This window comes from Monomorium pharaonis, chromosome 7 (assembly GCF_013373865.1).
Source record: "Monomorium pharaonis isolate MP-MQ-018 chromosome 7, ASM1337386v2, whole genome shotgun sequence".
In the NCBI taxonomy this organism is placed as follows: Eukaryota; Metazoa; Arthropoda; class Insecta; order Hymenoptera; family Formicidae; genus Monomorium; species Monomorium pharaonis.
The window spans coordinates 19699888-19723919 of record NC_050473.1 but is presented as its reverse complement, the minus strand read 5'-3'; the positions used below and the strand labels follow the sequence as shown (position 1 = coordinate 19723919).

General features: G+C 29.1%; 2 protein-coding genes across 11 annotated transcripts; one reads left to right on the top strand and one right to left on the bottom strand.

Moving 5' to 3' along the window:
• Window positions 1-491: 491 nt before the first annotated feature.
• Window positions 492-7718, bottom strand: LOC105836224 (probable serine incorporator). Of its 7 annotated transcripts, none has more exons than XM_012680114.3 (11): window positions 7547-7718; window positions 6741-6905; window positions 4825-5009; window positions 4536-4745; window positions 4366-4450; window positions 3477-3660; window positions 3205-3393; window positions 2989-3027; window positions 2394-2556; window positions 2125-2310; window positions 492-2035 (listed from the first exon to the last, which is right to left on the bottom strand). In XM_012680114.3, the coding sequence occupies exons 1-10, from the start codon at window positions 7571-7573 to the stop codon at window positions 2172-2174; spliced, it is 1386 nt and encodes a 461-aa protein (XP_012535568.1). In that variant the 5' UTR covers window positions 7574-7718; the 3' UTR covers window positions 492-2035; window positions 2125-2171. The 7 variants fall into 7 exon arrangements, with proteins under 7 accessions (XP_012535568.1, XP_012535567.1, XP_028050921.1 ...); XM_012680113.3 differs by having other exon boundaries at window positions 492-1212; XM_028195120.2 differs by having other exon boundaries at window positions 2394-2544.
• Window positions 7719-7892: 174 nt separating this feature from the next.
• LOC105836223 (extended synaptotagmin-2) lies at window positions 7893-24004 on the top strand. Of its 4 annotated transcripts, none has more exons than XM_012680112.3 (17): window positions 7893-8048; window positions 13413-13810; window positions 13961-14101; window positions 14221-14297; window positions 14377-14443; window positions 14529-14674; window positions 14766-14886; window positions 15489-15659; window positions 16213-16295; window positions 19270-19318; window positions 19377-19466; window positions 19827-19913; window positions 20019-20177; window positions 20256-20408; window positions 20488-20611; window positions 21231-21507; window positions 21600-24004. In XM_012680112.3, exons 2-17 carry the CDS (start codon window positions 13469-13471, stop codon window positions 21919-21921), a joined length of 2409 nt encoding a protein of 802 aa, XP_012535566.2. In that variant the 5' UTR covers window positions 7893-8048; window positions 13413-13468; the 3' UTR covers window positions 21922-24004. The 4 variants fall into 4 exon arrangements, with proteins under 4 accessions (XP_012535566.2, XP_012535564.2, XP_028050918.2 ...); XM_012680110.3 differs by lacking the exon at window positions 16213-16295 and adding an exon at window positions 17291-17388 and having other exon boundaries at window positions 21600-21921; XM_028195117.2 differs by lacking the exons at window positions 7893-8048; window positions 16213-16295 and adding an exon at window positions 17291-17388 and having other exon boundaries at window positions 13469-13810.
• Window positions 24005-24032: the final 28 nt, after the last annotated feature.

Sequence of the window (24032 nt, the reverse complement as noted above, 5' to 3'; positions counted from 1 at the left end):
TAGTTCTAAATATAACTATAAATATAAATGTAAATATACATAGTTTCATATTAATTCTCGTAAGTTTAATATACTTAATATAAAGAATATTACATTCAGGCAATACAACGTAATTCATGATGCAAACGGGAATTAGCATTGCGTGCTCCAGTCCCTGTATATAAACTATAAAGATAACATTTAATACAATGTAGAATAAATATTTAAAAAATTAATAATAATCGAGTAAACATTAACTACATATCAAACGTAGTTAATGAAAAATGTAAACAAATAATCAATAGTAAATCACTACTATTATACATTTACTTTATAATAATCAAGTGATCAAATGGTATAGCTTATTTTATTACGTATCGATGAGAAAAGATGAAAAGTAATTTCACGTATAACTCAGAAGTACAAAATTTCAAAAATTGTAAATATTAGAATGTGATTATTATATCAATTGTATTATTGTGTTAATAATATTAAAAACGTATTTCATATAATTTTCTTGTCTTGTTCTTTATTTTTATATAATTACATACATCGATCAAGAAATATAGTTTACACATAATTTTTCTTGAATACGATACTCGTTCTCGCGTAGAATATCGTGAAATGAGTAAGATAAATGTTTAAATTTATTTATCACAATAATATACATAAATACATATAGAGGAATACATATACAGGAAAAACCTAAAATTAAAAGCTATTGTTCTGAATGCCACTGAAAAAAGTTTTAATCTCGCTCTATAATCATATAATTGTTACAACATTTTTTCCTCGTATATAAAATGCATTTATAAGATTAAAATTAATGATTTACAAAGCTGCCTTATAGTAGCTCACAATAACTATGACAATTTAAATGTATTTACATAGCTATATCCAAAGTGGAATACGTTTATATATATATTTCTCCTCTATTTATTTAAATAGATAAAAGAGCAGAGAAAATATTTCGTAAATGTTAACAAAAAGACAATTTTTCAGTAGACTTATAATTATGCTTTACAAGATAAATTATTTCAAAGAATAACTTTTTATGTAATATAGAATTGCAAAAAATTATCACATACGGCAATTGTCTAATCTTACACTCTTAACACTATTCATTCGCGCAAAATCAGTTCTCATTAACTTCTTTTATAGTGGTAGTAGTTACGTACGTTTTACAATAGGCGGATGATATTACAAGAAAGCTCTAAACTGAGGTTGTTTTAGCTGAAAATAAAAGCATAAAACGATAACTGAAAGAAACGATAAATGAAAAACAAAATAAATATATTATTAAAAAAAATAAATTACAATTCTTGTAATCATCCTCTAAACAAAGTAATTTCTAAACACTATTATTTTTAATAAGCAACACTATCAAATGCATTTAATTATCCCACATTACAAGAATACGATCATATGTTTGATAGGAATATATATAGATATATGCAATTAATACGTATATTGCAATAACGCATACTTATGCGTTAATTATCAATTATAAACTAGTTATAAATGCATCAGTGGTACAGCAATATTTGAGTACATGCAATTGATTATTGCATAGTACAAAAATCGAATAGATGCTGAAATAATTTTTTAAATAATCATAAATTTTATATTAGAGATATATAAATATGTAATAATTTTCCTATCATATTTTTTATATACCGTAATTTTACACATCTAATTATATTTATGGCATTAATAGAACTGATTCTTAAAATATACAAAGCATACAATAATATAACAGTTAGTCTCTTGGAATAAAGCACGCACATCCTTGAATCGTCAGTTAAATTATCTTGCGTATAATATAAAAATTAATAAAAATTAATACATGTTTAGTAACTAAATATTACATGCAGTCCATTCTGCACATCTATCTATGTTAAATATGTAATTGCTGAGAAACTAAATTTTCATATAGAACATCTACTTCTTAAGAATATATCAGTATATTTTAATGCGCAATATTTCATATTGCATTATTTGGGTTAAATGTAATCGTAATTAGCATTTCAATGTTAGATCATAAGCAGAGAAATGTCTGTAACACAAGATTTTTAAATTATATTAAAACGCGGATCTTTGCATATCTCTTTATCCGTATTCACTACAATATCGAGTCATAAATACCTGTTTCACAAACTCCTGGATTTCTGGCTTACAATAAATCCAGAAGTTTAAGCGAATTCTCTATTCGGGAAAATAGCAGGCGCTACTAGTGACCACACATAAAGACCCAAACACATCCACGAAGAAATAATTTTCACCCACATCGAAGCGGCGTTTGCATTTAATGTATCCAGACTGGAGTTCGGTCTATTAAAATAACAAAACAGAGTAATGTTGATGCATATTAAAATACATATAGTTTAACATTACGACACATTATAGATACGTACTTGTACCAATTTGTAAGTGTCATCATAACATACAAAGTGGCAAGAGCAAACATAAGGTGGAAGAAACTCCAGTTGTACGCCACTTTTTCTTCCTCATTGTCCCAAACCTTGGCCTCATTTCCATCCTCCGCATCGGCATTGCGTCCTTCTACTGGAGTATAATCTGGTTACATTTAGGAAAACGAGAAATAAAGAAAAAAGAAAAAGCTACAAAGCTGCAAATAAAGATACTAAGCAATCAGCTGGTTTTCATAAATAAATCAGAGCGTATGCACGTATGTGCACAGATGTCATTTCTCATCTAAAATGGTAGTTGTTTCTATTAAATTGTAAAAAAATTTCAAAATTAAATTAATTTGCAGCATCCAATACTTAACTTTAATATCACAAAAATTAAATGTTTGCGACAATAAATAAATGTAAGAACGAAGGAATAAAGGTAAACACACACTAACTACTAAAAGAAAATCTAGTCACCTTATACTACATAATTATAAAATATAAAAAAGATATAGGGGTATATATTTTTAAAAATAAAAATAACTAAATTCATAATTAAAAAATAAATTATGTTTATACATTAGTGTGTGCCTACCTTCATTGCCGATAAGAGACTGCTCTCCTGCATTCTTAACTAAAGGAAGATTAATATTTAATACAAAATAAAATAATACATATTACTGTAAGTGCATTTAAAAAAAAACACTTTCACAAATAGTCAAGACTTCTAAAATAAAAAAAGGACGACCACATTTCAAATGAGTTTAGTTACTAAAACATACACACATATAAACATTCAACTAATATTTACCAGCTCCATTATCCTGAACTAATACATTCTCGGACATTGTAATCTTCGATGATTTGGACGCCGTACGTAAGGAACTCCATAAAACGCAGCTAAACCATATTATGAGTCCAATAATGCTCTCCTTATCGAATGTAACGCGATTTTGTGCGCTCGATAAGCCAGGAATAAAGCCAGGATTGCATTCGTGATCTGTAAGTTCAAGTAAAATAACAATCGAGAATGAAATATGGGTCACTGATCAATAGTCTCCACTCTAAATCATCGGCATCTACCTGGGCTATTTGATATACCGCTCCACGTTAGGTACACCACGTACAATGTTACCACAGAGGATTGAAGAAGTCCGGATCGTGGTTGATATTCTTGTACAGTTGGCAAAATTGATACAATACTGGTAATAACGCACAAAATCAAATTGAACGAAATGAAAAATTTATTCAAAGCACACGTACTTTGCTGTAAATACAAAATAAACAAGTAATTATGTCAGGCTACGTTATTAATATCTATTTTTTAATTATATTAGGGTATTTACTCGAGTTTGTAAAAGAATTTCCTGAGCATTTCTGGATTTTTCAAGAATTTTAGTCAAAAGTTAGTGCAAGTAAGATTACAAAGTTTTATATAATACTATAAAATAAAATAATTTTATTATACGCGCTTTTTAATGTTAATAATTATATGATCATAAGAAAAAGCCATTTGAGTTTTGAATATTAAATTTGAGAGAATAAAAAAAAAAGTGAGCTAAGTGACATAACGTTCTATCCGTGATACACAGATTTAGTTTACCGGAAGTATAGAATTCGAAAGATTATTAAACACACATGCCAATTTGCATAACAGAACAAAAAATTGTCTTCCATTGTCAAAGATTCTTTTATATTTCAGTCACATAAAAACGCACATAAATGTGTATGCCATATTTATTGTTAATCAATTGCCAACATTTTGCCAACATTTTGCAAACATTTGTCAAGAAAAAATGATCAAAAAAATAATTTTGTTACAAAGAAATAGAATTAAAAAATAAAATTCTAAAATCTCTAATACAATCTGTAAAATTTTATTATTTTCAAGGATAAACAAATTTGAAAATTCTAGACATTTTTCCCGATAGTAAATACCTTTAAGATAAATATGTATAATTAATGATCTTACATGCGTATAATAGATATATAGTAGTACCACCCCGGTAAGAGAAACAGCATAATTGAAGAAAGATGCACCCAGCAATGCTGCATACCTAAGTGTATTTTATATATTTAATAACAAAAACATCTATGTACAATTGTACATTTAAAGAAAGATATTATTACAAAAATCTTTACCATCCTTTTGACTCGGTGGTCTCATAATTTCCTACCCACGCGTCAGCCCAGGAATGGGCGAAATCAACGATCAGAATCAACTGAATGATTATAAAGAGAAAACCTCCCAGCATTCCAAAATACATCCAAGTAGATCCGAACGATTTTTCCGGAATGAAGAAAGCGCCGATGATTCCACCGATTATCAAGAGATACTTGATTGCCCAGAATCTGAGAATATTACGTAAAGTTATAAGTTATGTTAAAATTTTTAACGCAATACTATAATGTGCGTCGATCTATGATTTACCCATTCTGTATGGGCGCCCGTGGATCCCGTGAACTTTTCACTCTGATCATTATTACAGACATCAAGAAAAAGTACAAGGAGAGAATAAAACATATTCTGTAAACTGCCAAATAACCGACTGCATGGTCACAATCGAGAGAAATCTCCGACGGAACGTAACTAGAGCTGTTTGCACAGAATGGAACCTGTTTAAAAAATATATATACTCAAAAAGTTACACTTCCTACAATTTTGGGACAAGTAGCACCTCAATTATGATATAAAGTTATAATAAAAACAATAAATTATAGAAATTTTTAAAAATATAGTAATGTTAACTATTTGTAGTAAATTGTTGAATAAACAAGAGAAAAATTATATTAAAAAATGTAAATAATGAAAAATTAACAAAAATGGATTAAAATTCAAACTCGGGATCTTCCATTCTCACTTCTAGCATCCAAGATGCTATGCTGCTGCATGATTAATAGTTCAGATCATTACATACTTAATCGATCATATGAATCAATCGACCCTATGTTCCTACAAAATGGTCACAATTAAAAATATATTGATACAAAAAATAATTAATTTGTTATTATGGAATTACGCTTCACTTAAAAAAATATGTATCTAAATTGGAAAAAATTGTCATATCTTATTAGTATAAGGTCTATATATAACTATGTAGTTATAAAATATAATTAGATAAGACTATACGCAATATAATACAATTCAATCAAGAAAAGATCAACAGTCAATAAGATCTACGTGCTGAATAATACAATACTTCTTATGTGATTTTCTAATTGTATTAATCTAAGTTTTTCAAATTGTGCGCCGTTACTTTTAGTCTTAAAACATAGTTCTTAAATTGAACGAGAATAATAATATCACAATTTAAATTAAGTAAAATAATAATCAATTCAATAATATTTATATTAATAAGCATCTCTAATAGAAATTTTACAATCAATAATACTAATTAGTTATTGAATCAATAATATCAAAAATATACATCAATATTTTACAACCTTACACAATTGAAAATATTATTAACATTTCAGCTCAGTATTATGTACATTATCTATTATAAAAATTTTACACTATATTTGTTAATAATACTATTAACAAATACTGACAATATTATTGATTGTTCATGATACACTCAAAAAATGTTTTGTTGATGTAAATAGATTTCTCAATATCACAACCAAAATGTATCATTAATTTTTGTATTTGCTAAAATTTTTATTGTCACATATGAAATTGGTGAATTCTGTTTCTGTCAATAGATCAATTAAGTGTAATATATATGTATATCACAGTATTTGGTAAATTATTTATCTACCTCAGTTAAGTTTTACATACAATTTTTATTGTAGTTGTAAGATCTTTTTTTCGGATGTAAGTCTTAAAATATTCCAAACAATTTACTAACATCATTAGTTTATTATTAGCATCAATGTCAAGTTGTGATAAAGTCTCACCAAGAATATATTTTCATTATATTTTCATTATATTTTCATTATGTTTTTACTATTAAATTAATAATCAATTTAATATTGTGTTATTATTCTAATTAATTTTTGAACTGCATTTAAGACTGAAAGTAATGAAGCACAAAAAAAGTAAATAAAATCACATAAAAAATATTGTTAAGAAATATTATTAATTCTCTCAATTGTATGTAAAATTAAGGTGCTATTTCACTATAAATTAATAGTTCACAAATATCGTTGTGTGGTAGTGACTCACTATTTTTTAGATATTGCAATTAACATTTCAGTTACAATAACCATAACAAGTTTATTAAACTATGTATTACTATGTTAACTCCATAAAACTTATGTAGTCATCACTTATAGCTGCTATATTTTTTTCTGAGTGTAGCATTAATCCACTTCTTCTTACTTCAGATGTTCTTGATGTCATACCTTTTTGAGAGCATTTTGAAGATTGGGCGTCAGAGTAATACAGGCGGCAATGGTACCCAAGAGCAGGAGCAGCGCATACATGATGCGAGTGCTCGTACTGTTCCTACATGAGGGACATTGGGAGCAACAGAAGCTGCAAGCTGTGCTGCCACACAAACACGCGAGCTGTATCATAAAAGAGAGTAAATGTAGAATCTAAACTCCTGAAGTAATTCGTAAATTAATAAAACAAAAACATATAACAGATCTTTCACGCCAATAGTCAATTCTTATATTTTAACAATCGTATTTTTATAAGAAAATTTTTAAAAATAGTGCTGATATATTTTTCTCGCAATATATATATATATATATAAATCAATATTATGTATACATATATATATATATATATATATATATATATATATATATTAAACTGCATTTGTTTACATATAAACAAATATGATAATGTAATTAGATATCAATATCTCGCTCGTGCCTGCAAAAGTTTCTACGATACATATCAAAGTAAAATTGAGATAGATTCAATTGCATGAAGAGAATCAAGCCTAAGATGTCTTTGTCCGCAGCACGGTCTTGCCCGTGCTCCGCAGAGACGATAAAACAAACGCGATCGTTCCCGAGAACCAACAACGCCATGCGACTGCGACATCGTTGCATCGAATAGTCTCAATAACAAGAAAGAGAAAGGAGGAAAAACGCGTTTACGGTAAACGAAGAAGAGAGGGGGAGGGGGAAGGAAAGTAGCTGCGTCTCCTCGGATGAGTCAGACGAACGCGGTTATCTTTATGATCCATGTCGCTTACCTGAGCCGTCGAGCACACGAGACCCATGGCGAGATTTCCACGTCGTCCGGGCTACGGGCAAATGGAAGACGAGTGTCTCGCGGGAGAGACTGGCAAAGACGCGGCAGCTGGAGACGAGACCGAAATAGAACGTGAGAAATGCCGCAACAACAATAGACGCGCACTAACCGAGCGTGCTGACACAAGCCACCCGCAGGCAACTTCACGCGATCAGCTGACCGCGTGACGTCACGAGCATGTCGGCGACTCTCGCCGCAACGCGGCGCACTTCGCGCTACTCCGTCAACGGCAATTGATTGGCTAGAGCAATACCGACTAAACCCGAGCAGTACCGCAGCGCGAGCAGTGCTGGCAGCGTGGCAGCACGGTAGTGTCGTCCTGTCGGTGTTCCGGGATCGCGCGCGTGTTCGCGCGCTGTCATCATCGCTAAAAAAAAAAAAAGGAAACAGAGGGAGAGACAAAACCTGGAAAGAATACGCCGCACGCCGACGTTGCTGCAAATGTAAGCGACCCAAGTCTTGCCTCGATTACCGTGAACGAAACCGACGCGCACCGCTTGTTTGCCTCATCGTTATTCGCGCGAACGCATTGTTAATTCGCTGACGATTACATTTTCCCGTAAAGGAAGCTTTGCCGCGCGAAAGGCGGCGCATTAAGACACAGCTATTGACGTGTACTCGATGGCCATGGTATATCGCGGCCGCCCGACGAGGCCGTCATCGACAATCGAAGGGCTTTTTGCGAGAATGAGAATCCCTGTTATATATGATTAATAAAAAGTATGCATGCACCGTGGTTTTAATTCCGTCACTCGTAATATACTCGCGGCCGACTATATACTCGCATTTATTTGCATTAATTTGTGTCTTCAATATCCTCGATGAGAATTTTTCTCAGGATTTTTATGCGAATTAAAACACTTTTTTAAAAAATACTGATTGTGAGAAAGTCTGCATCTTAGAATTTTTCGTACATGTAAACTTTGAAATATTCTAAGATTTGTATAAAGAATTATAATTTTTTAAATTTCTGTATAATTTTATACTTTTTAAGAAATATCTCAGGTTTGTTTAAATAAACCAAAGAACATTTTAAAATTTACATGTATGGAAAATTACAAAAAATGTAGATGTTCTCAGTATTTCCAAAAAATTTAATTTATATAAAAATTTTGAAATAAATTTTTACTAAGGACGGCGCATAAAAAGCACATTAAGTTTTCAATCTTGATAATGAATGCCATTAAATACAGGTTTAAGTTTTTTATAGCGTGTATACACCTATATTGTATCAATTATCTTACAAATCTAATGACTTCATAGCTTCTTCTTATGAGACTCCAATTTTCTCTAACAGAAGTTTCAAAATCTCTTTTACCTCTTTAGGAAAGAAACTTCCTTCAGGGAACTTTTTTAACAAAGATTTTGCAATCAATTTCTCAACACTGAAACAACAAAGCCCTTAATCATTTCTCATTTTAAATTACAGAAATTATGAAGTTGTTTTGTTGTAATCTGTGCCAACTTTTGTCGAGATAATCAAATTGTTTAAAAATTTATTTATATCAGCTATTTTATTAAAATTCTCTGTATATGAGATATCTAAATACATGTATTAAAATAAAGCTGTTTGTTTTAGTGTTAATACTTTGCAATTTTTTTGTAAATAATTGATAATATTTGTAGCAACAATATTTTAAATAATAACTTAAACTTGTGGGAAATGCATGGAATTGTCAAGAGGTATTATTAATGTATTTGAAATTTTTTTATTGCAAAAGTTACCCAAAATTGTTTTATTTGCAACTTAAAAGTTATTTCGTTAAATATAACAAATATAAAATACAAAATATCTTTGCTTTATTAAAAGATGGTAATTATAAAAAACGGGAAAACCTGGAATTTTCATTTTCAGGGATTTACTTTCTTATCTTTGGAAATTATTATAGGTTTTTATTGGTACTCAGGAAAAATTTGGAATCTTTGCTTTTAAATTTTAATTTTATCTCTCTTTTCTTAACAAAATTGTTTCTTTAATTATTTTTTCTTAATATTAAAAAATATCAGCAGTTGATTAGCAATAAATGTAGCATACACACATCCATCTTTATTACGTATATTCTTATATGTGACACATGAGTTTTTATTTAAAAATTCAATGATAATAGAAAGCAATATACTATTCTAAATTGGATGTTGTTTAATTACCTTTCGAATTCTGTACTTTTAATGAGTTTGATCTATGTATTGAGGGCATCGTTATATATTTATTGATAGTTTATAATTTATATTATTTCTTTTTAGTATTGTTTCAAATTTAATAATCAAAATTTAAATGAAATTTTGTCTTTGTGTGGAACATACACTACTTAAAAAAAACATAATAAAACAATTTTGTTTTAAAATCGCGCTTTTAAAAAATTCTCTAATCTTATATGAAACTTTGAATAAAATTCCCGGAAAATCCGGGAATTTTTAGAAAAATTTTTTACTAAATTTAAACAAACACTCGTTAAATATCTTTGGCTATGAATTATTTTCCTTTTAAAACGGTATTCCGAAACTAATTGTTAAACTAAATTTCTTTGTAAAACAAAATTTTAATCCGATTGATATCCGATGGATAGCGCATGATCGCTATCCATTAGTCTCAATTTCTTTCGTTTTAACTCTCGGTTATGCGTGTCTTGCGACATTTAAATAAACACGATACAGAACACGATATGGACCGTCTGTGTAATCTACATACTTCGCCGCGCAAGATCGAGCTATGTTTAGATACTGAGTAAACGACTATTCCGCGAAAAGCAAGAATGTATTTTACGCGACCAGCTCCACTTCTTCGTGTATAAATAATTGATTTTTATTATTGGTGCAAGCGCGTGGGTTGCACCTTTGTCAACAATTGTAAAAGATCATAAACGTTATCGTTATGAATCATCTCCTTCCATTGCATTTCGTAACGCGGAAAATGCGAGGTACGACTCGACCGTTGTGGATTAAACGCTAAAGTTAAAGAAGAGTCTATCTAGCTTTAATAACTTTTTTGCACGCATACGATCGCAGTACGGTAATTACATTAGCCGCATTGTTCTGAGGATGATTAGTCGGATTAGTCGTTTCATGCAATATCACATACAAAACTCCCGGAATTTTTTCACCGTCAGACTTGACTTATCTTTTTTTTCAGTACGCGAAAAAGAATCAATAAAAAAGAAGGAATTAATGGAGATATTAATAATGTCGATAAGAAATATTATAAGAGATAAGAATTAACGGCAAATGTTTTCTAAGAATGTAGACACAGTATTAAAAGGATGTACGAGTCTCATGTATTACAAAAAATTTTTTTAATTCTATTGATTATTCTATTATTACATTTTTTAGTATATTGTAACTATTATATGTTTGAGTATTTGTGTAAAATTTGAACATAATTCTCTTATTGATGTAAAAATTAATGTTTTGTTTATTAGTTAAAAAAAAATCGTGTTTTGTATCACTTATTTGCAAATTTAATGAGTAACATATTACGAATTATAGATCAAATTTTATATATACTGGTAAAACTAATAAATATTTCTTAAAAATTTAACTTGAATCATGTGTTTTAAAATTTTTTACGTAAAACGAGCAAAATATGGTTATTTTTTTATGGCTGTAAATCATTATCAGCCAAATTTTTGTTTTTTTCTTTGCAGCTTTTAGAATAAAAAATTGAGTTTTTATAGACAAATTTTTTTATTGCTTATTAGTTAAAAAAAACAATAAATCTAAGAAACCTACAATTTTTTAATTTTGATAATTTTTAGCTGATTTTGTACAATCAAAATATAAGTACAATAATGACAACAAAAATATTACTTTTTTAATGCTTTCTTAACCCTTTACAATACCTTTTTGCAATTGATATTTATTGAGTGCAGCAACTTTTTAGCAGCTTAATCCATCTTAATTTTTTTATTTCTAAATTTTTAAATTGATATATAAATTTGTGAAAAGTTTTATACATAGCATTAATTGACAAGAAATATCTTTATTATAATATTAACAATTTTTTTTATTGTAGAAACTTTTATGAAAAGTTTATCACCTGCAACAATTTAAGTATTTATTAAACATCTCCATATTTTTTCTCTTTGAATAATATTTTATGAAAATGACATGCATAAAGATATATACATAATGCAACAGATTTTAAAAAGCTTTATTTTATACGCTGTTATATCATAAATCTTGTTTTTATTATCAATTGATTGTATCTAAAAATATACTCTTTGTAAACAAAAACAACAGAGTTTTATCATGCCTTTTAAAGTATTCTTGGTTTCGTATTGCAATAGAAGTTATCGAGGTATAGACTTCCGTTGGTACCGTGGCATACATAATTTATCGCGTCTGATACGTCGCATATCTTGCCTTAGGCAAGGTTGCTGACTGGTCCAGTGGTCTAGCCATCGCACAAAATTTTACGACCTTTCTGATCTTAAAGGTCAACGTGAATTACGTTGATAGTTTAATATCCGCATAGACACTCTAACAGCTACGCAATAGAGCAATTTTAAAGTAAAATCTATTTGAGCCTATTACCGACATCTCTTGCTAAGATCTTGCTCGCGTTTTACCTATGTTAATGGATGTTAATCAGAACAAACGAGTGCACGCAGTTGACTGTCATTATATTGATTTTAATGACAAACAATTAAATGTATCTGTATATAATTATTGTCATCAAATGTTGCACTCGAACAATTTTTCGAAAAGCATTAAAGTTGTTATATCGAATAGAATTGAATCAAATTTCTTTGTTCAAATTCGAATAAAATCAAATCGACAAAATTTTATCCAAATTGAATGGAATTAAATTAATTTAACTATACCTTTTAATTAATAATATAATTATTGTTAGATTAAATTTAAATATATAGGTAAAGATTTTCGGTTGAACTTCCGTACGTCTATCTCCCCCCCCCCCTCTGCTTACAGAGCGAAACGACGTCTACGCTTGTACATACATACTATACCACATAGGTTTGCGACTTTAGATTTGAAATTGGGGCCAAATAGCGACTTCAAATTGTTTGGGTTAGATTAAAAAAAAATAAGGAGAGAGGGTGCAAGAAGAGTGGCTTTGCCTGCCCACGCGTTTTCTGTATCATGGCCGATTGGGAGCGAAATAACGTTGTATTCTGTGGATGGACCTTGCTACGCGTGGAAAGTCAAAAATCCAATAAAAACACGTGGGCGAAGGAGAGACTTTGCCGCACTCCCTTCCATTATTAACTAATAAAATTAACTAATAAATCTCAAAACTCTTTGTGTTAAATAAGTTTTATGAAGTTTTGAACATTTTACATCTTTTTCTAAAAAAACTATTGTTTTTATGGCAAAAATCAATAGGACATAAAATGTGTATTTCGACGAGATCTACAACTTTTATTTAAAGTATTTTTTTAAATTCCCATTATTTACAGAAATAAATGAAAAAAAAACATTTTATTAAAAATTAAATATTTTGAAAACTAGCCGTTTCCGTACATTCGCACTTGTGGCATTCGACTACATTTAGTAAATACTACATGCCTGTAAAATTTCATCAAAATTGGAGGGAGATCGGAAGTCTTACCATTTGTATTCAAATTTAAGAGATTCGAAAGTTTTAAATTTTAAATAATTCGGATTTAAATCTCTTAGATTTAAATTACATTAAATCATGTAAAATTGAATCTTACATGATTTGATGTAATTTGATTCGTATAGTCTCGCATATCTCTAAGAAACACAACTTATGCATGGAATTTTATTTGCGTACTAATATACTTCAAAATATTCAATAATAAAAAGATTTGCTTGTTTGTCGTTTGCAGAGAACCAAGATCTGATTGATAACAGTCTGATAATTTAAACTGATAAACTGAAGATAATGGAGGAAGAATTTGAGAGTAATGTCCCAAACAAAAATTCCAAACCAATTAATTGGCCGTACATGAATGTCAGTTCGCTGACTATATCATTTGTGACCAAACTGGTGACGGCCGGTATCATCTGGGGCTGGGGATACTTTAATTACAGTATCGCTTGGTTGATCGCGCCGATCGCGTTCTCCGTATGGAAGGCGGAACGGAAAAGAGACAACGAATTGAAAACAATCACAGCGCAGGCCAACGTGCTAGCCAAGGAGAAGGAATTGATCGTTAGTCGAATGAACGAATTACCCTCGTGGGTGTATTTCCCGGACTTTGATAGAGCCGAATGGCTAAACAGAGTATGTGGAAATCACAATCTTTTTTTTATGCTACATTGGAAATCGTGCAATCATCTTTTGCATAAAATGTAGTCATTAAACTTAACGGTTTCAGAGATACCAAAATTATAATAATAATTATCACGCTTTTATATATTCTATACTTTTCAGATTTTGTACAAGGTATGGCCAAGTATGAATGAGTTTGTCCGCCAACTGTGTAAACAAAGTATAGAGCCGTCGATCGTTGAGAAACTGACTGAATATAAAATCAAGGGTTTTCAGTTTGGTCGTCTAGTCCTGGGACGCATTGTGAGTTTATTTCAATTCTTTTAAAAGCTACGCAGACATCTCTCTTTTCTTATGCAATATTTATACCTTATAATGTTTACATATCACTTCGACAATTCACATAAAGTGATCTTTTGCAGCCACCAAAAATACATGGGATCAAAGTATATGATAAAAATACCTCGAGAAATGAGATCATCTTAGACGCAGATATTATGTGCGTATTTTGGCTTCTTGTAAAGTATATTAAAATCTTAAAAAATTATCTATTTTAATCTGTTATCTTAATATTATAGGTATGCTGGTGACTGTGATATTACATTTTCTGTTGGGAACATAAAAGGTGGTATTAAAGACTTCCAAGTAAGTATTTAAATAATCAATAAAACAATTATATGGAAAATATTTTTTCTACAATTTGTAATAAAAATATTTTAAAAAATTGCAGATGCGTGGTTTGGTGCGCGTTGTTATGAAACCTATGCTGCCCATGATGCCGTTAATCGGAGGTGTACAAATATTCTATTTGAATGTACCTACTATTAACTTTAATCTAGTAGGAGTAGCTGATGTGTTAGATCTACCTGGATTCAAGTACGATTTTTTTTATACATAAGCTTTTTACTCTGAAACTGACATGACAAGTAATTGACTATCATTAATTGAACATAAAAATTTCTTTCAGTGAAATTTTAAGGAAGACAATCGTCGAACAGATAGCAGCCATTGTTGTATTACCAAACAAAATAACTGTACCCTTAACCGAAGAAATACCTATGGAATCCCTAAAAACACCTGAACCCGAAGTAAGCAAAAATATTTTGTATTATATTATAGGAGCATTGAAAAATAATGCTGTTTTTATAAATAATATAAACAGTTGTTAATTTTGTTGATACAGCTTATTATTTATTTAATAATGTAATTGTTATCACGTTTTCTATTATAATTGTCTATTTATTTATTAATATTTTAATTTCTTTTTTGAAGAGAGAAAGAGAAAAGTTGGCCGGTTTTTATTTCTGTAACATGACAATGCTTGAGTACATATACTGAAAGAGATGCAACAAAAAATTAGAAAATTAGAGAAATAATTTCTTATTCATCATATTTGGCTTATCGGATTATTTTTTCTCATTATTGAAGCATTTTTACAAGGAAAAAGTTTCACAAAATCAAATAACATGACTTTCAAATTTTTCGAGAGAGGAATTTAAAAATTAATCAATAAGTGAATAATCACAAGAAATTATGATTACATTATTTAATAAATAGTAAATTATATTAATATAACTATATACTGTTTACATAATTTATGAAAACGGCATTACTTTCTAATTTCCCTAATATATTGCATTATTCTTATTTTTAGTTTACTTTGATTATAATTAATTTTAATTTTTTCTAGGGTGTTCTAAGAATTCATGTCGTAGAAGCAAAGCATCTAATGAAAAAAGATATTGGAATGTTAGGTAAGGGCAAGTCCGATCCATATGCTGTCATAAATGTTGGTGCCCAAGAATTTCGAACGAAAACAATTGACAATACCGTTAATCCGAAATGGGACTTCTGGTGTGAGGTACGTGCCATATTTTACAAACAAAACATATTGACAATGTTTAATGCATGTGCTTTAATCTACCAACATATATTTAAATACAAATTCAACACAAGGTCTTCTATGTGGTAAGAAAAGTATTTCAAAATTGTACAAAGTAAATTTTTTACAAATACTTTCTACATACAGACAGTTTAGTCATCATGTTACTCCGTTCAGTTTATGATATTAATGAGATATACCACTCTCTTGCATTTAACTTTCTCAGAAAAATCTAGATGAGTATTTATATATAACATTTATCAATATTTAATACATTGCTAATCTAGTGTTCTGAATAATTCTGCTTTTTCACACACTTCCCACATATACATATACAATTTCTAATCAAACCACAGACATATTTCTTTTTCCTGCAACATTTCCTATTTTTTTAGTGGTTAGTGTGGCCTTTTCCGGATTGCAATTAGAATATTACATTTTAATCTTTCTGTGTTAATATAATTTGATTCCATAAATCGGTATGTAGGTATGTGTGTATGTGATGTGCAATATATTATATATGTGGGATTAGTGTGCCGTGACTTCAGCCATCGCGCAACAACTGACGGTACTGCTGTGGGACTCTGACACGAAGGGCGATGAAAGTCTTGGAAGGTACAGTTACATATAACATTATGTAATTACTTATCTCTTTTTTTTATTTATTTCAGATTTCATGTAATTATAGAGGGATAAATACAAAACTAAATGCTGCAATATATATTACAAAATTACGCCTCTAATCAAAATTTATTGTATAGTTTTTATTGTAATACATACAATTTGTCTGAAATCATTTATTTATTCAATTTATCTTGCCAAAGGAAAAAAGTATAAAACTATTACTGCAACGTATTACTATCTAATTAGATAATATTTAACAATAAAATTAATTAAAGTACATATAAATGATACATATACACAATATAATATATATTATGTATTATATTAAATATATAAGTTATATCGTACATCTATAAAAATAAAGAAAAAATTACTGATGAATCAATAAAGTTAAAAATATATCAAATATTTGATACATTAAATTGTATTGTTAGTGATGTTTATTGTTTCTATTTTTAGTAATATTTATTTATAATTTATATTTTATATATGTATTCTAACTTATTTTATTGTTAAATATTAATTGGGTAATACATTGCAATTTACCTTTGATTTTGTTTTTCTTCCGTCTCTGTGCAATCTATGGAAAAAGCTTCTGCGAAAAAGCTTTTGTCGCATGACATCATAATGCTGCAAGAATATTTGACATGTTGATTGGAATATCGTTTGTGTGATATTTGTGAGGTGCATGTTGTGGGGTCTCATTTTATTGATTTTCTTTACTAACGTTTTTTATACTGGATACGTATAGAAAATAAAATCGTCATGTTGCAAAATAAATATTGCAATTATTATACATGTAAAAATTCTGTACATATCACGTTTATAAGATTCATACATTTGGCATGCCATAGTGCAGCAATGTAAAACACAAAAGAGATGTAATAAATAGAAAATATATGATGTACAATTACCATGAGAAAAACCTGTCACTGTTTACATATGTCATTTTTATATTTGTTATACATTGTGATATTGGCATACAGGCTATGATCAGTTCATGCAATATGCAAGAAGCTGTGGTATCTCTTTGGGATTGGGATCCAAATGTCCCAGGAGTACAATATGATGATTTCCTTGGCAGGTAGTAATATTATGATTGTGAATGAGACAATGCGTATGCACCACTAACAAAAGTGTGTAGATTCAGATTTTGATATTATATTCCAAGCATGTCTTATTTAGCCATGTTTATAATTTTTGTCTTTATAGTTTAATATGTGTTATTTATTTATTACATAGCAAAATAAATCTCTTTTATCTATCACTATTTTAAAAGATGTATTTCACTAATGCTGCAGATATTCTAGCTTGTTAAATGCGCGTTGCACGAATTCTTTTTATCTGTTATTATAAATTTATATATGTATATATAATTTTTTTAAATTTTAAAAAATAAGATATATTACTATTCCAGAGTTATATTACTTTTTTTAACTTTGTTTAAAATCTTTTCTATATTCCTAATTTTTAATGTATCTATTAATATAGTTTGTGTAAATTTTATTAATCTGTTGTAAAATAATAATTAACTTATATAGTTTGTTGTTTTTTTTTTAACATTATTTGTAACAGAAGAATATCATAACGGTTTGGTCTTTTTTTATGAGTTGATTAATCAGAGTGATTAGGTGACTTTGTCTAATAAGAAAGGCAACTAAAATAGACTATGTGGTGACAGTTTATAGTGGAAGAGGGTTTGGGAGCTTACAACACGGTGGTTGCCCAGCTCTTTGACAAAGACAACGCTGGTCAAGATGATCCACTTGGCAGGTATTCCTGAATGTAGCAATATACCGATATCCAACCAGATGAATAATGCATTTTAAAAGACTTGTACAGAATGTAAATTATATGCCGGATACTCTGCCATTGACAATTAGATTATGCTTGAAAGACTGCGTTTTTTCTTACTATATAAGTTATCTCTGAAATATTGCAGCGTATTTCAAACGTAAGCATATCATTAATCATATCTGTATGATGTGCATGCCGTTTACTCAAAGCACATAAAAAATACGATATATGAAAATATTGCGCGAATTGCCAGTCGTGATTATTAGGAATAATTCCGAATTTATGTCACCACATTACTCTCGTTTACATATTAACATTGAGAAGCCTATTTTATTTTCGCAATAAAGTAGTGCTATGGAATGTTGCATGCGTAGTTTTATAAACGTATACAACGTACAGTAATATTTTTGTATTATATTCGACAGTAAAATCAGATAAAATGCAGTAGAAATAATATGCTGCATGAAAGCTTTCTAAATAAAAATTATTTTGTATTTAAATTACGAAAATCTTTCGTATAAGTTTAATAACACTAGTTTACGAAAAAATATTTTATATTAGATAAAATATTTTTTATAGATTTTTGGATGTTGAAAAAAATGCCACAAATCAAATTTTACCAGTACTTCAAAAATAATTGAAGTTCAATGCGCAAAAAATAACTTTTTGCGATATTAAAAATTTTATGAAAAAAGATTAACATTTTTTTAAACAATGACCAAAAATTATGAATGTATTGTTTATTACATATAAAATATACTCTTTAATTTCTAGTAAATTTTCCGCTTATGACAGTTAAGTCATACAATTTGTGGCTATCAATTCACAGTTTAACATAATGGATTTGTAATAAATTCTGCTCTCTCTCTCTCTCTCTCTCTCTCTCTCTCTCTCTCTCTCTCTATATATATATATATATATATATATATATAAAGTACCCAAAGATATGAGAACCCTATCTAGTTTAAAATAATTTAAGAATTTTTTTGTAAACTAGTGTAAAATCATACTGCTATCATCATCATTGCCACAAGCATATATCTAAACTTTGCTGAAATAATTACTAATATTTTATAATTTTATGAAAATTTGTATCCGTAATCTAAATTGTAATTTAAGATGTAATTTAAGATGTTTTAAAAGATTCATTTTTATTTGACATTGCTAGGGCCACTATCGAAGTAAACCAAGTGAAGAAAAAGGGCATAATTGATACAGTAAGTATCGAATTTATATTATACATCTTTATTATTACTAATCAATCTTATTTTATAGTGGGTTTCTTTGGAGCAAGCAAAACACGGAATGGTTCACTTGCGATTAATGTGGTTACAATTTTCGAAAGACCCTGCCGATTTGAAAGCTGTAAGTAAGAAGAAACACTCGTACATTTTTACGCTTATACAATATTTTAATATTTACGTACCTTAAATACTTATTTTCATAAATATTTAAATACTTAAAATACAAAAATAACAAGACTTTGGAGAACGTTTCGTTTTTTAATTATAATGTCTAAATAGTTACATGCTGTAGATACTTTTCACATTAATATGTAAACATTTGTAAATTAAAAAATATAGCCTTAATTGCAGTTTTATTATTCTTAATTTTTGTCATTATTTACTTTATTATCTAAAATTACTTCATAAATTTTCTCCCATTTGCTTTCTGTTGACAAATATATACTTTGTATAAAACTTTTAATTAATAACTTTTGCGCAGGCTCTAGTGGAAACCCAAGAACTTAGAGTTACATCAATGAGTACAGCCCTTCTTACACTCTACATCGATTCTGCTAAAAATTTACCGGTATGTACATTTGTGATATAAAAAGAAGAAACTTGAGAGAAATTAAGAGAGTTATTTAATAAAATGTCTAATGTTTTAGACTTAATGTCTAATGTTGTTTCACAGTGCATTCGAGCAAACAAACAACCCGATGTTTATCTAGAAGCAAGCGTTGGTGCAAAGAAAGTAACAACGAGTATTGTATCACGTTCCTGCAATCCCGTATGGGAACAAGGGTTCACCTTTTTAATCAGCAATCCTGAAACTGGAATTTTACACATAAAGGTCTTCTATGATGCTGTTAAATAATATAAGAGACATAAATTTATTGTTGTTTAATAAATAATCGCGTTTTTTTCTTAGATTATAGACAAGAAAACTGCCATGATAGTTGGGGAAATAAGTTATAATCTTTCTTTACTTTTGGAAAAAAATAATCTCGAGGTAACGCAACAGCCTTACGATTTGCAAAAAGCCGAAGCGGATAGTAAGCTTGTATTGTCAATGTCATTGAATGTAAGAAAATTTTATATGCACTCAATTTAACGGCGGAACTAGATAATCAGTGAGTAAAAGACACAATGTGTTTTTACAGATCTTAAGATATGTACAACCTGAACCTACTTCCGAAGAAGATGAAGATGATCAAGACATCAACGAGTTGAATAAGCGAATCGAACGTCAAGAGTCCACCATTAGTAACGTACTGTCTTCCAGTGGTAAGTAACAAGTAGATTAAGTCATGTTAATTTCACTAGAACGTATTTCTGGATCGCAAAATATTAAAGGTTAATGTATATAATATATCGAATTTTTGCTAATTAAAAATAGTAGTTTGGATATTAGTTTATAATATAATTTTATATACAATTCATTTATGATTCTATTATTATATTCATAAATTTTTTTCAAACGCAACTTTGTTATTTTATCTTATTCAAAATAATTGTAATACGAGTCCTACTAAAATGCACATAAATTTTTGTATGAATTCAAATTGACTAATAATACTACTACATTTACTCGCAATATTAACAGAGTTTTTGAAGGAAATACTTAAAAAGCGGCGTTACAAAAATTCCATATAAAAAAATTATATGAATTTTAGTGGAATTGTTACTTATTTTTGACTTTAAATAAAACAATCAAAATGCTTTGAAAAACAGCTTTACGAGCACAAAATATCAATAGTAATGATAAGCGATTAAATTGCACATAAAATTATGTTATAAAATTAATACAATCAAAACAGTTACATCAATATTTCATACATATAAAAATGTTTTCCTAAATTACTGCATGACAGATATGAAACTTATTGTTACACTTTTTTTATAGTACCACCAAGCCCTCTTAAAAAACAGCCGTCAAAAGAGTCGATCAACAGTCAACCTCGTAGCGGATCCGCCGCGGCAATTTTACCTGAAGAAGCAGCAGTGGAGGAAGAATTAATATTCAGCGCCAACGCTCCGTCCTCTACCGAAAGTCCTCAGCTTATCCATAGAAATCCGAGTATCACATCTTCCTCGGGCGAAGCGAAATTAGGAAGAATACAATTGACCATACGTTATAGCATGCAAAGGCAAAAGCTTTCTGTTTTTGTGCACAAAGTTGCGTAAGTTGATCTCGATTAATCGTACATCTTATATTCATTACAATTGGCTGGATACCATCTTCTATATGTATGTTGTACATGTTATGTTGTAGTAATCTTCCCCAAAATGATCCATACAACATACCGGATCCGTACGTAAAACTTTACCTTTTGCCGGACAAACACAAGGAAACGAAGCGCAAAACTGCTGTGATTAAGGACAATTGCAGCCCATCATTCGACGAACAATTTGAGTACATTGTCTCGCAAGGAGACTTGAACACACGCGTATTAGAAGTTTCTGTATGCACGCAAAAAGGTTGGCTGTCCACCGGGAGTAAGGTGATGGGGCAGGTTCACTTGAAATTGAACGAGATTAATATTTCGAAAACAGTCACCGGCTGGTACGACTTACAACCGGAGATTAAAGACTAGAAAAAAAGAAAAAGTAAGTGGGAATTTGGGCGTTTGTGCGTCTGCTTGACGAAACAGCCGCTTAAATTCCCACTTAATAATCTATACAAACGATGAAAGTCTCAAATGTTACAATTACCACTATATTTCGTTGATTATTATTATTGTTAAATTAACGAATTATTAAATAAGTTACTATGTGGTGCTATGCGAGATGCGAGACGTTTCGCGAGAAATGATAAAAGATATTATTAAAGAGATATTTGTACTTACGCCATTTAATGGCATGAAATTATCTGATATATTAAATCCTGCCGCAACTAATAAAACAGGCGGATTGGTTTAATAACTTGTAATTTCCAATAGTCTATGAAATATTTTAAAAGATTTTAATGAACTGAAATGTAGGATATTCTTCAACATGTAAAATTTTTGAAGTGATACAGATAAATGTGACATACATATATATATTGTAGAATAATGTGTTTCTTTTTCGAAAATATTTTTATTTTAAAAAGTATGCAGATACACAAAATTAGAATAAATAGGAAAACAATAATAGCGTTCTAAACAATAATCTACGTCCATGATTCAACCTCGATAAATTAGGTATTTGAAATTAAAAAGCAATTTTTTCTACACTTGAAATTTTCACTGACAAAAATTCTTTTTTAATTTTACTTTTTGTAAAAATGTATATTTAAATTTGAAAATTGTATTTTTTCACAAAACTTCTTTGTCTTTCTTATAATTTTAGTAAAAAATTATAAATCGGAAAAAGCTTTCGCGAACCAATAACAAATGTTATTAAAATATTACTTAAAAATTCTAAAGTAATCGGATAAACTGTGTTTGAGTTATCGTGGTTATCGCTTTGAAAAATGCGTTCAAAATTTAACATTTAATTTAATACTTTTGTAACGTAATTTTCCATTTTATCTTTAAAAATACATATTTTAAAAAACATTTATCTATCTCTTTAAACTTTAAATAAATTTTACAAGATGTTGAAAAATATTCTAGTTTTTGATTCAAAGCTTATAATCCCTTTTAATACAATACATACGCGTGAAAAGAACAGATTTCAACAAGTTTTAAATACGTGTTATGGTTACTATTTTTGAAAGTGTGCCTAAAACAGTTAAACGCTGGACGTTTAATTCTTCAATTAAATTATTACATTTGTGAATCTCAGTTATGAGTGAATATTCGCAAATCGTGAGAGTAAAAGAAAATTTGAATTAAACGCACGCGTGTAAAGAACTTGAACATTTCTCTCACAATATCGATCTGCTCTTTGCATATAAACATATTTTATATATTTTCTTTACATTTGCGTGATGATTACTAGCCAATTTGATTGGACACACTAGTGCATTGGTGTACATACGTTAAAGCCATTGTATGTACACAAATTGACAGAAAGATATATATATTAAACATAAATATATAAATTAAGACGTGAAATTCTTAAATTGTATATGTTTATTGTGTTGTTATTATATTGTTGATAAAATATGTATTTTATTTTTTGGGAGATATTTGTATTTTATTTTTATATTTAAATTAAATTAATGTATAACGGCTTTAACGCACACCAATGCAACTAGTACAGTTTAATTGAGTCCACTATAAATTGCAACACAAAATGCACACTCTGTGCGGATACTATTACTAAATAATCTGAATAACGCCGTATAACTAATTTATATGCTTATGGAAACTACGTAAGACGTAAGTTAATATTTTTGCAATATTGTGTTCTATATTTTTTCTTTATTATTTTCCGATACCGTTCTATTACTAATAGAATGAAATAATGCATTTACCAATTGCACAAACAATTAAATGGATAATTGTACTAATATTTGAATAATTCGTATTTTATAAGATCTAAATTATGGTACAGTTGTACATCATTATAGTATGGCACTCTTAAAATCAAATTATTATATACGCTTTATATTTGTATTGGAGATTTTGCTACATTATACATACTTAAATACACACATAAATATACCTATGTATCTATATTCTGTGACGCACGACTCCGTCAATCAGTGTCACAAATTGTTGAGAACAATAAATATTATGTGCATTGTCACCGTTTATTACTTTATATCCGTATAATT

Bases quoted from the DNA above. Each gene is read 5' to 3' on its own strand.
- LOC105836223 (XM_028195117.2), top strand. From the start codon at position 13,469: ATGGAGGAAGAATTTGAGAGTAATGTCCCAAACAAAAATTCCAAACCA. The intron at 14,444-14,528 runs GTAAGTATTTAA...AAAAAATTGCAG, and splicing joins GTGGTATTAAAGACTTCCAA to ATGCGTGGTTTGGTGCGCGT. The intron at 19,467-19,826 runs GTAAGTAAGAAG...ACTTTTGCGCAG, and splicing joins ACCCTGCCGATTTGAAAGCT to GCTCTAGTGGAAACCCAAGA.
- LOC105836224 (XM_012680114.3), bottom strand. From the start codon at position 7,573: ATGGGTCTCGTGTGCTCGACGGCTCAG. The intron at 3,028-3,204 runs GTAAATATTAGT...ATCTTCCTTTAG, and splicing joins AGTTCAGGATAATGGAGCTG to TTAAGAATGCAGGAGAGCAG. The intron at 2,311-2,393 runs GTACGTATCTAT...TTATTTTAATAG, and splicing joins ACACTTACAAATTGGTACAA to ACCGAACTCCAGTCTGGATA.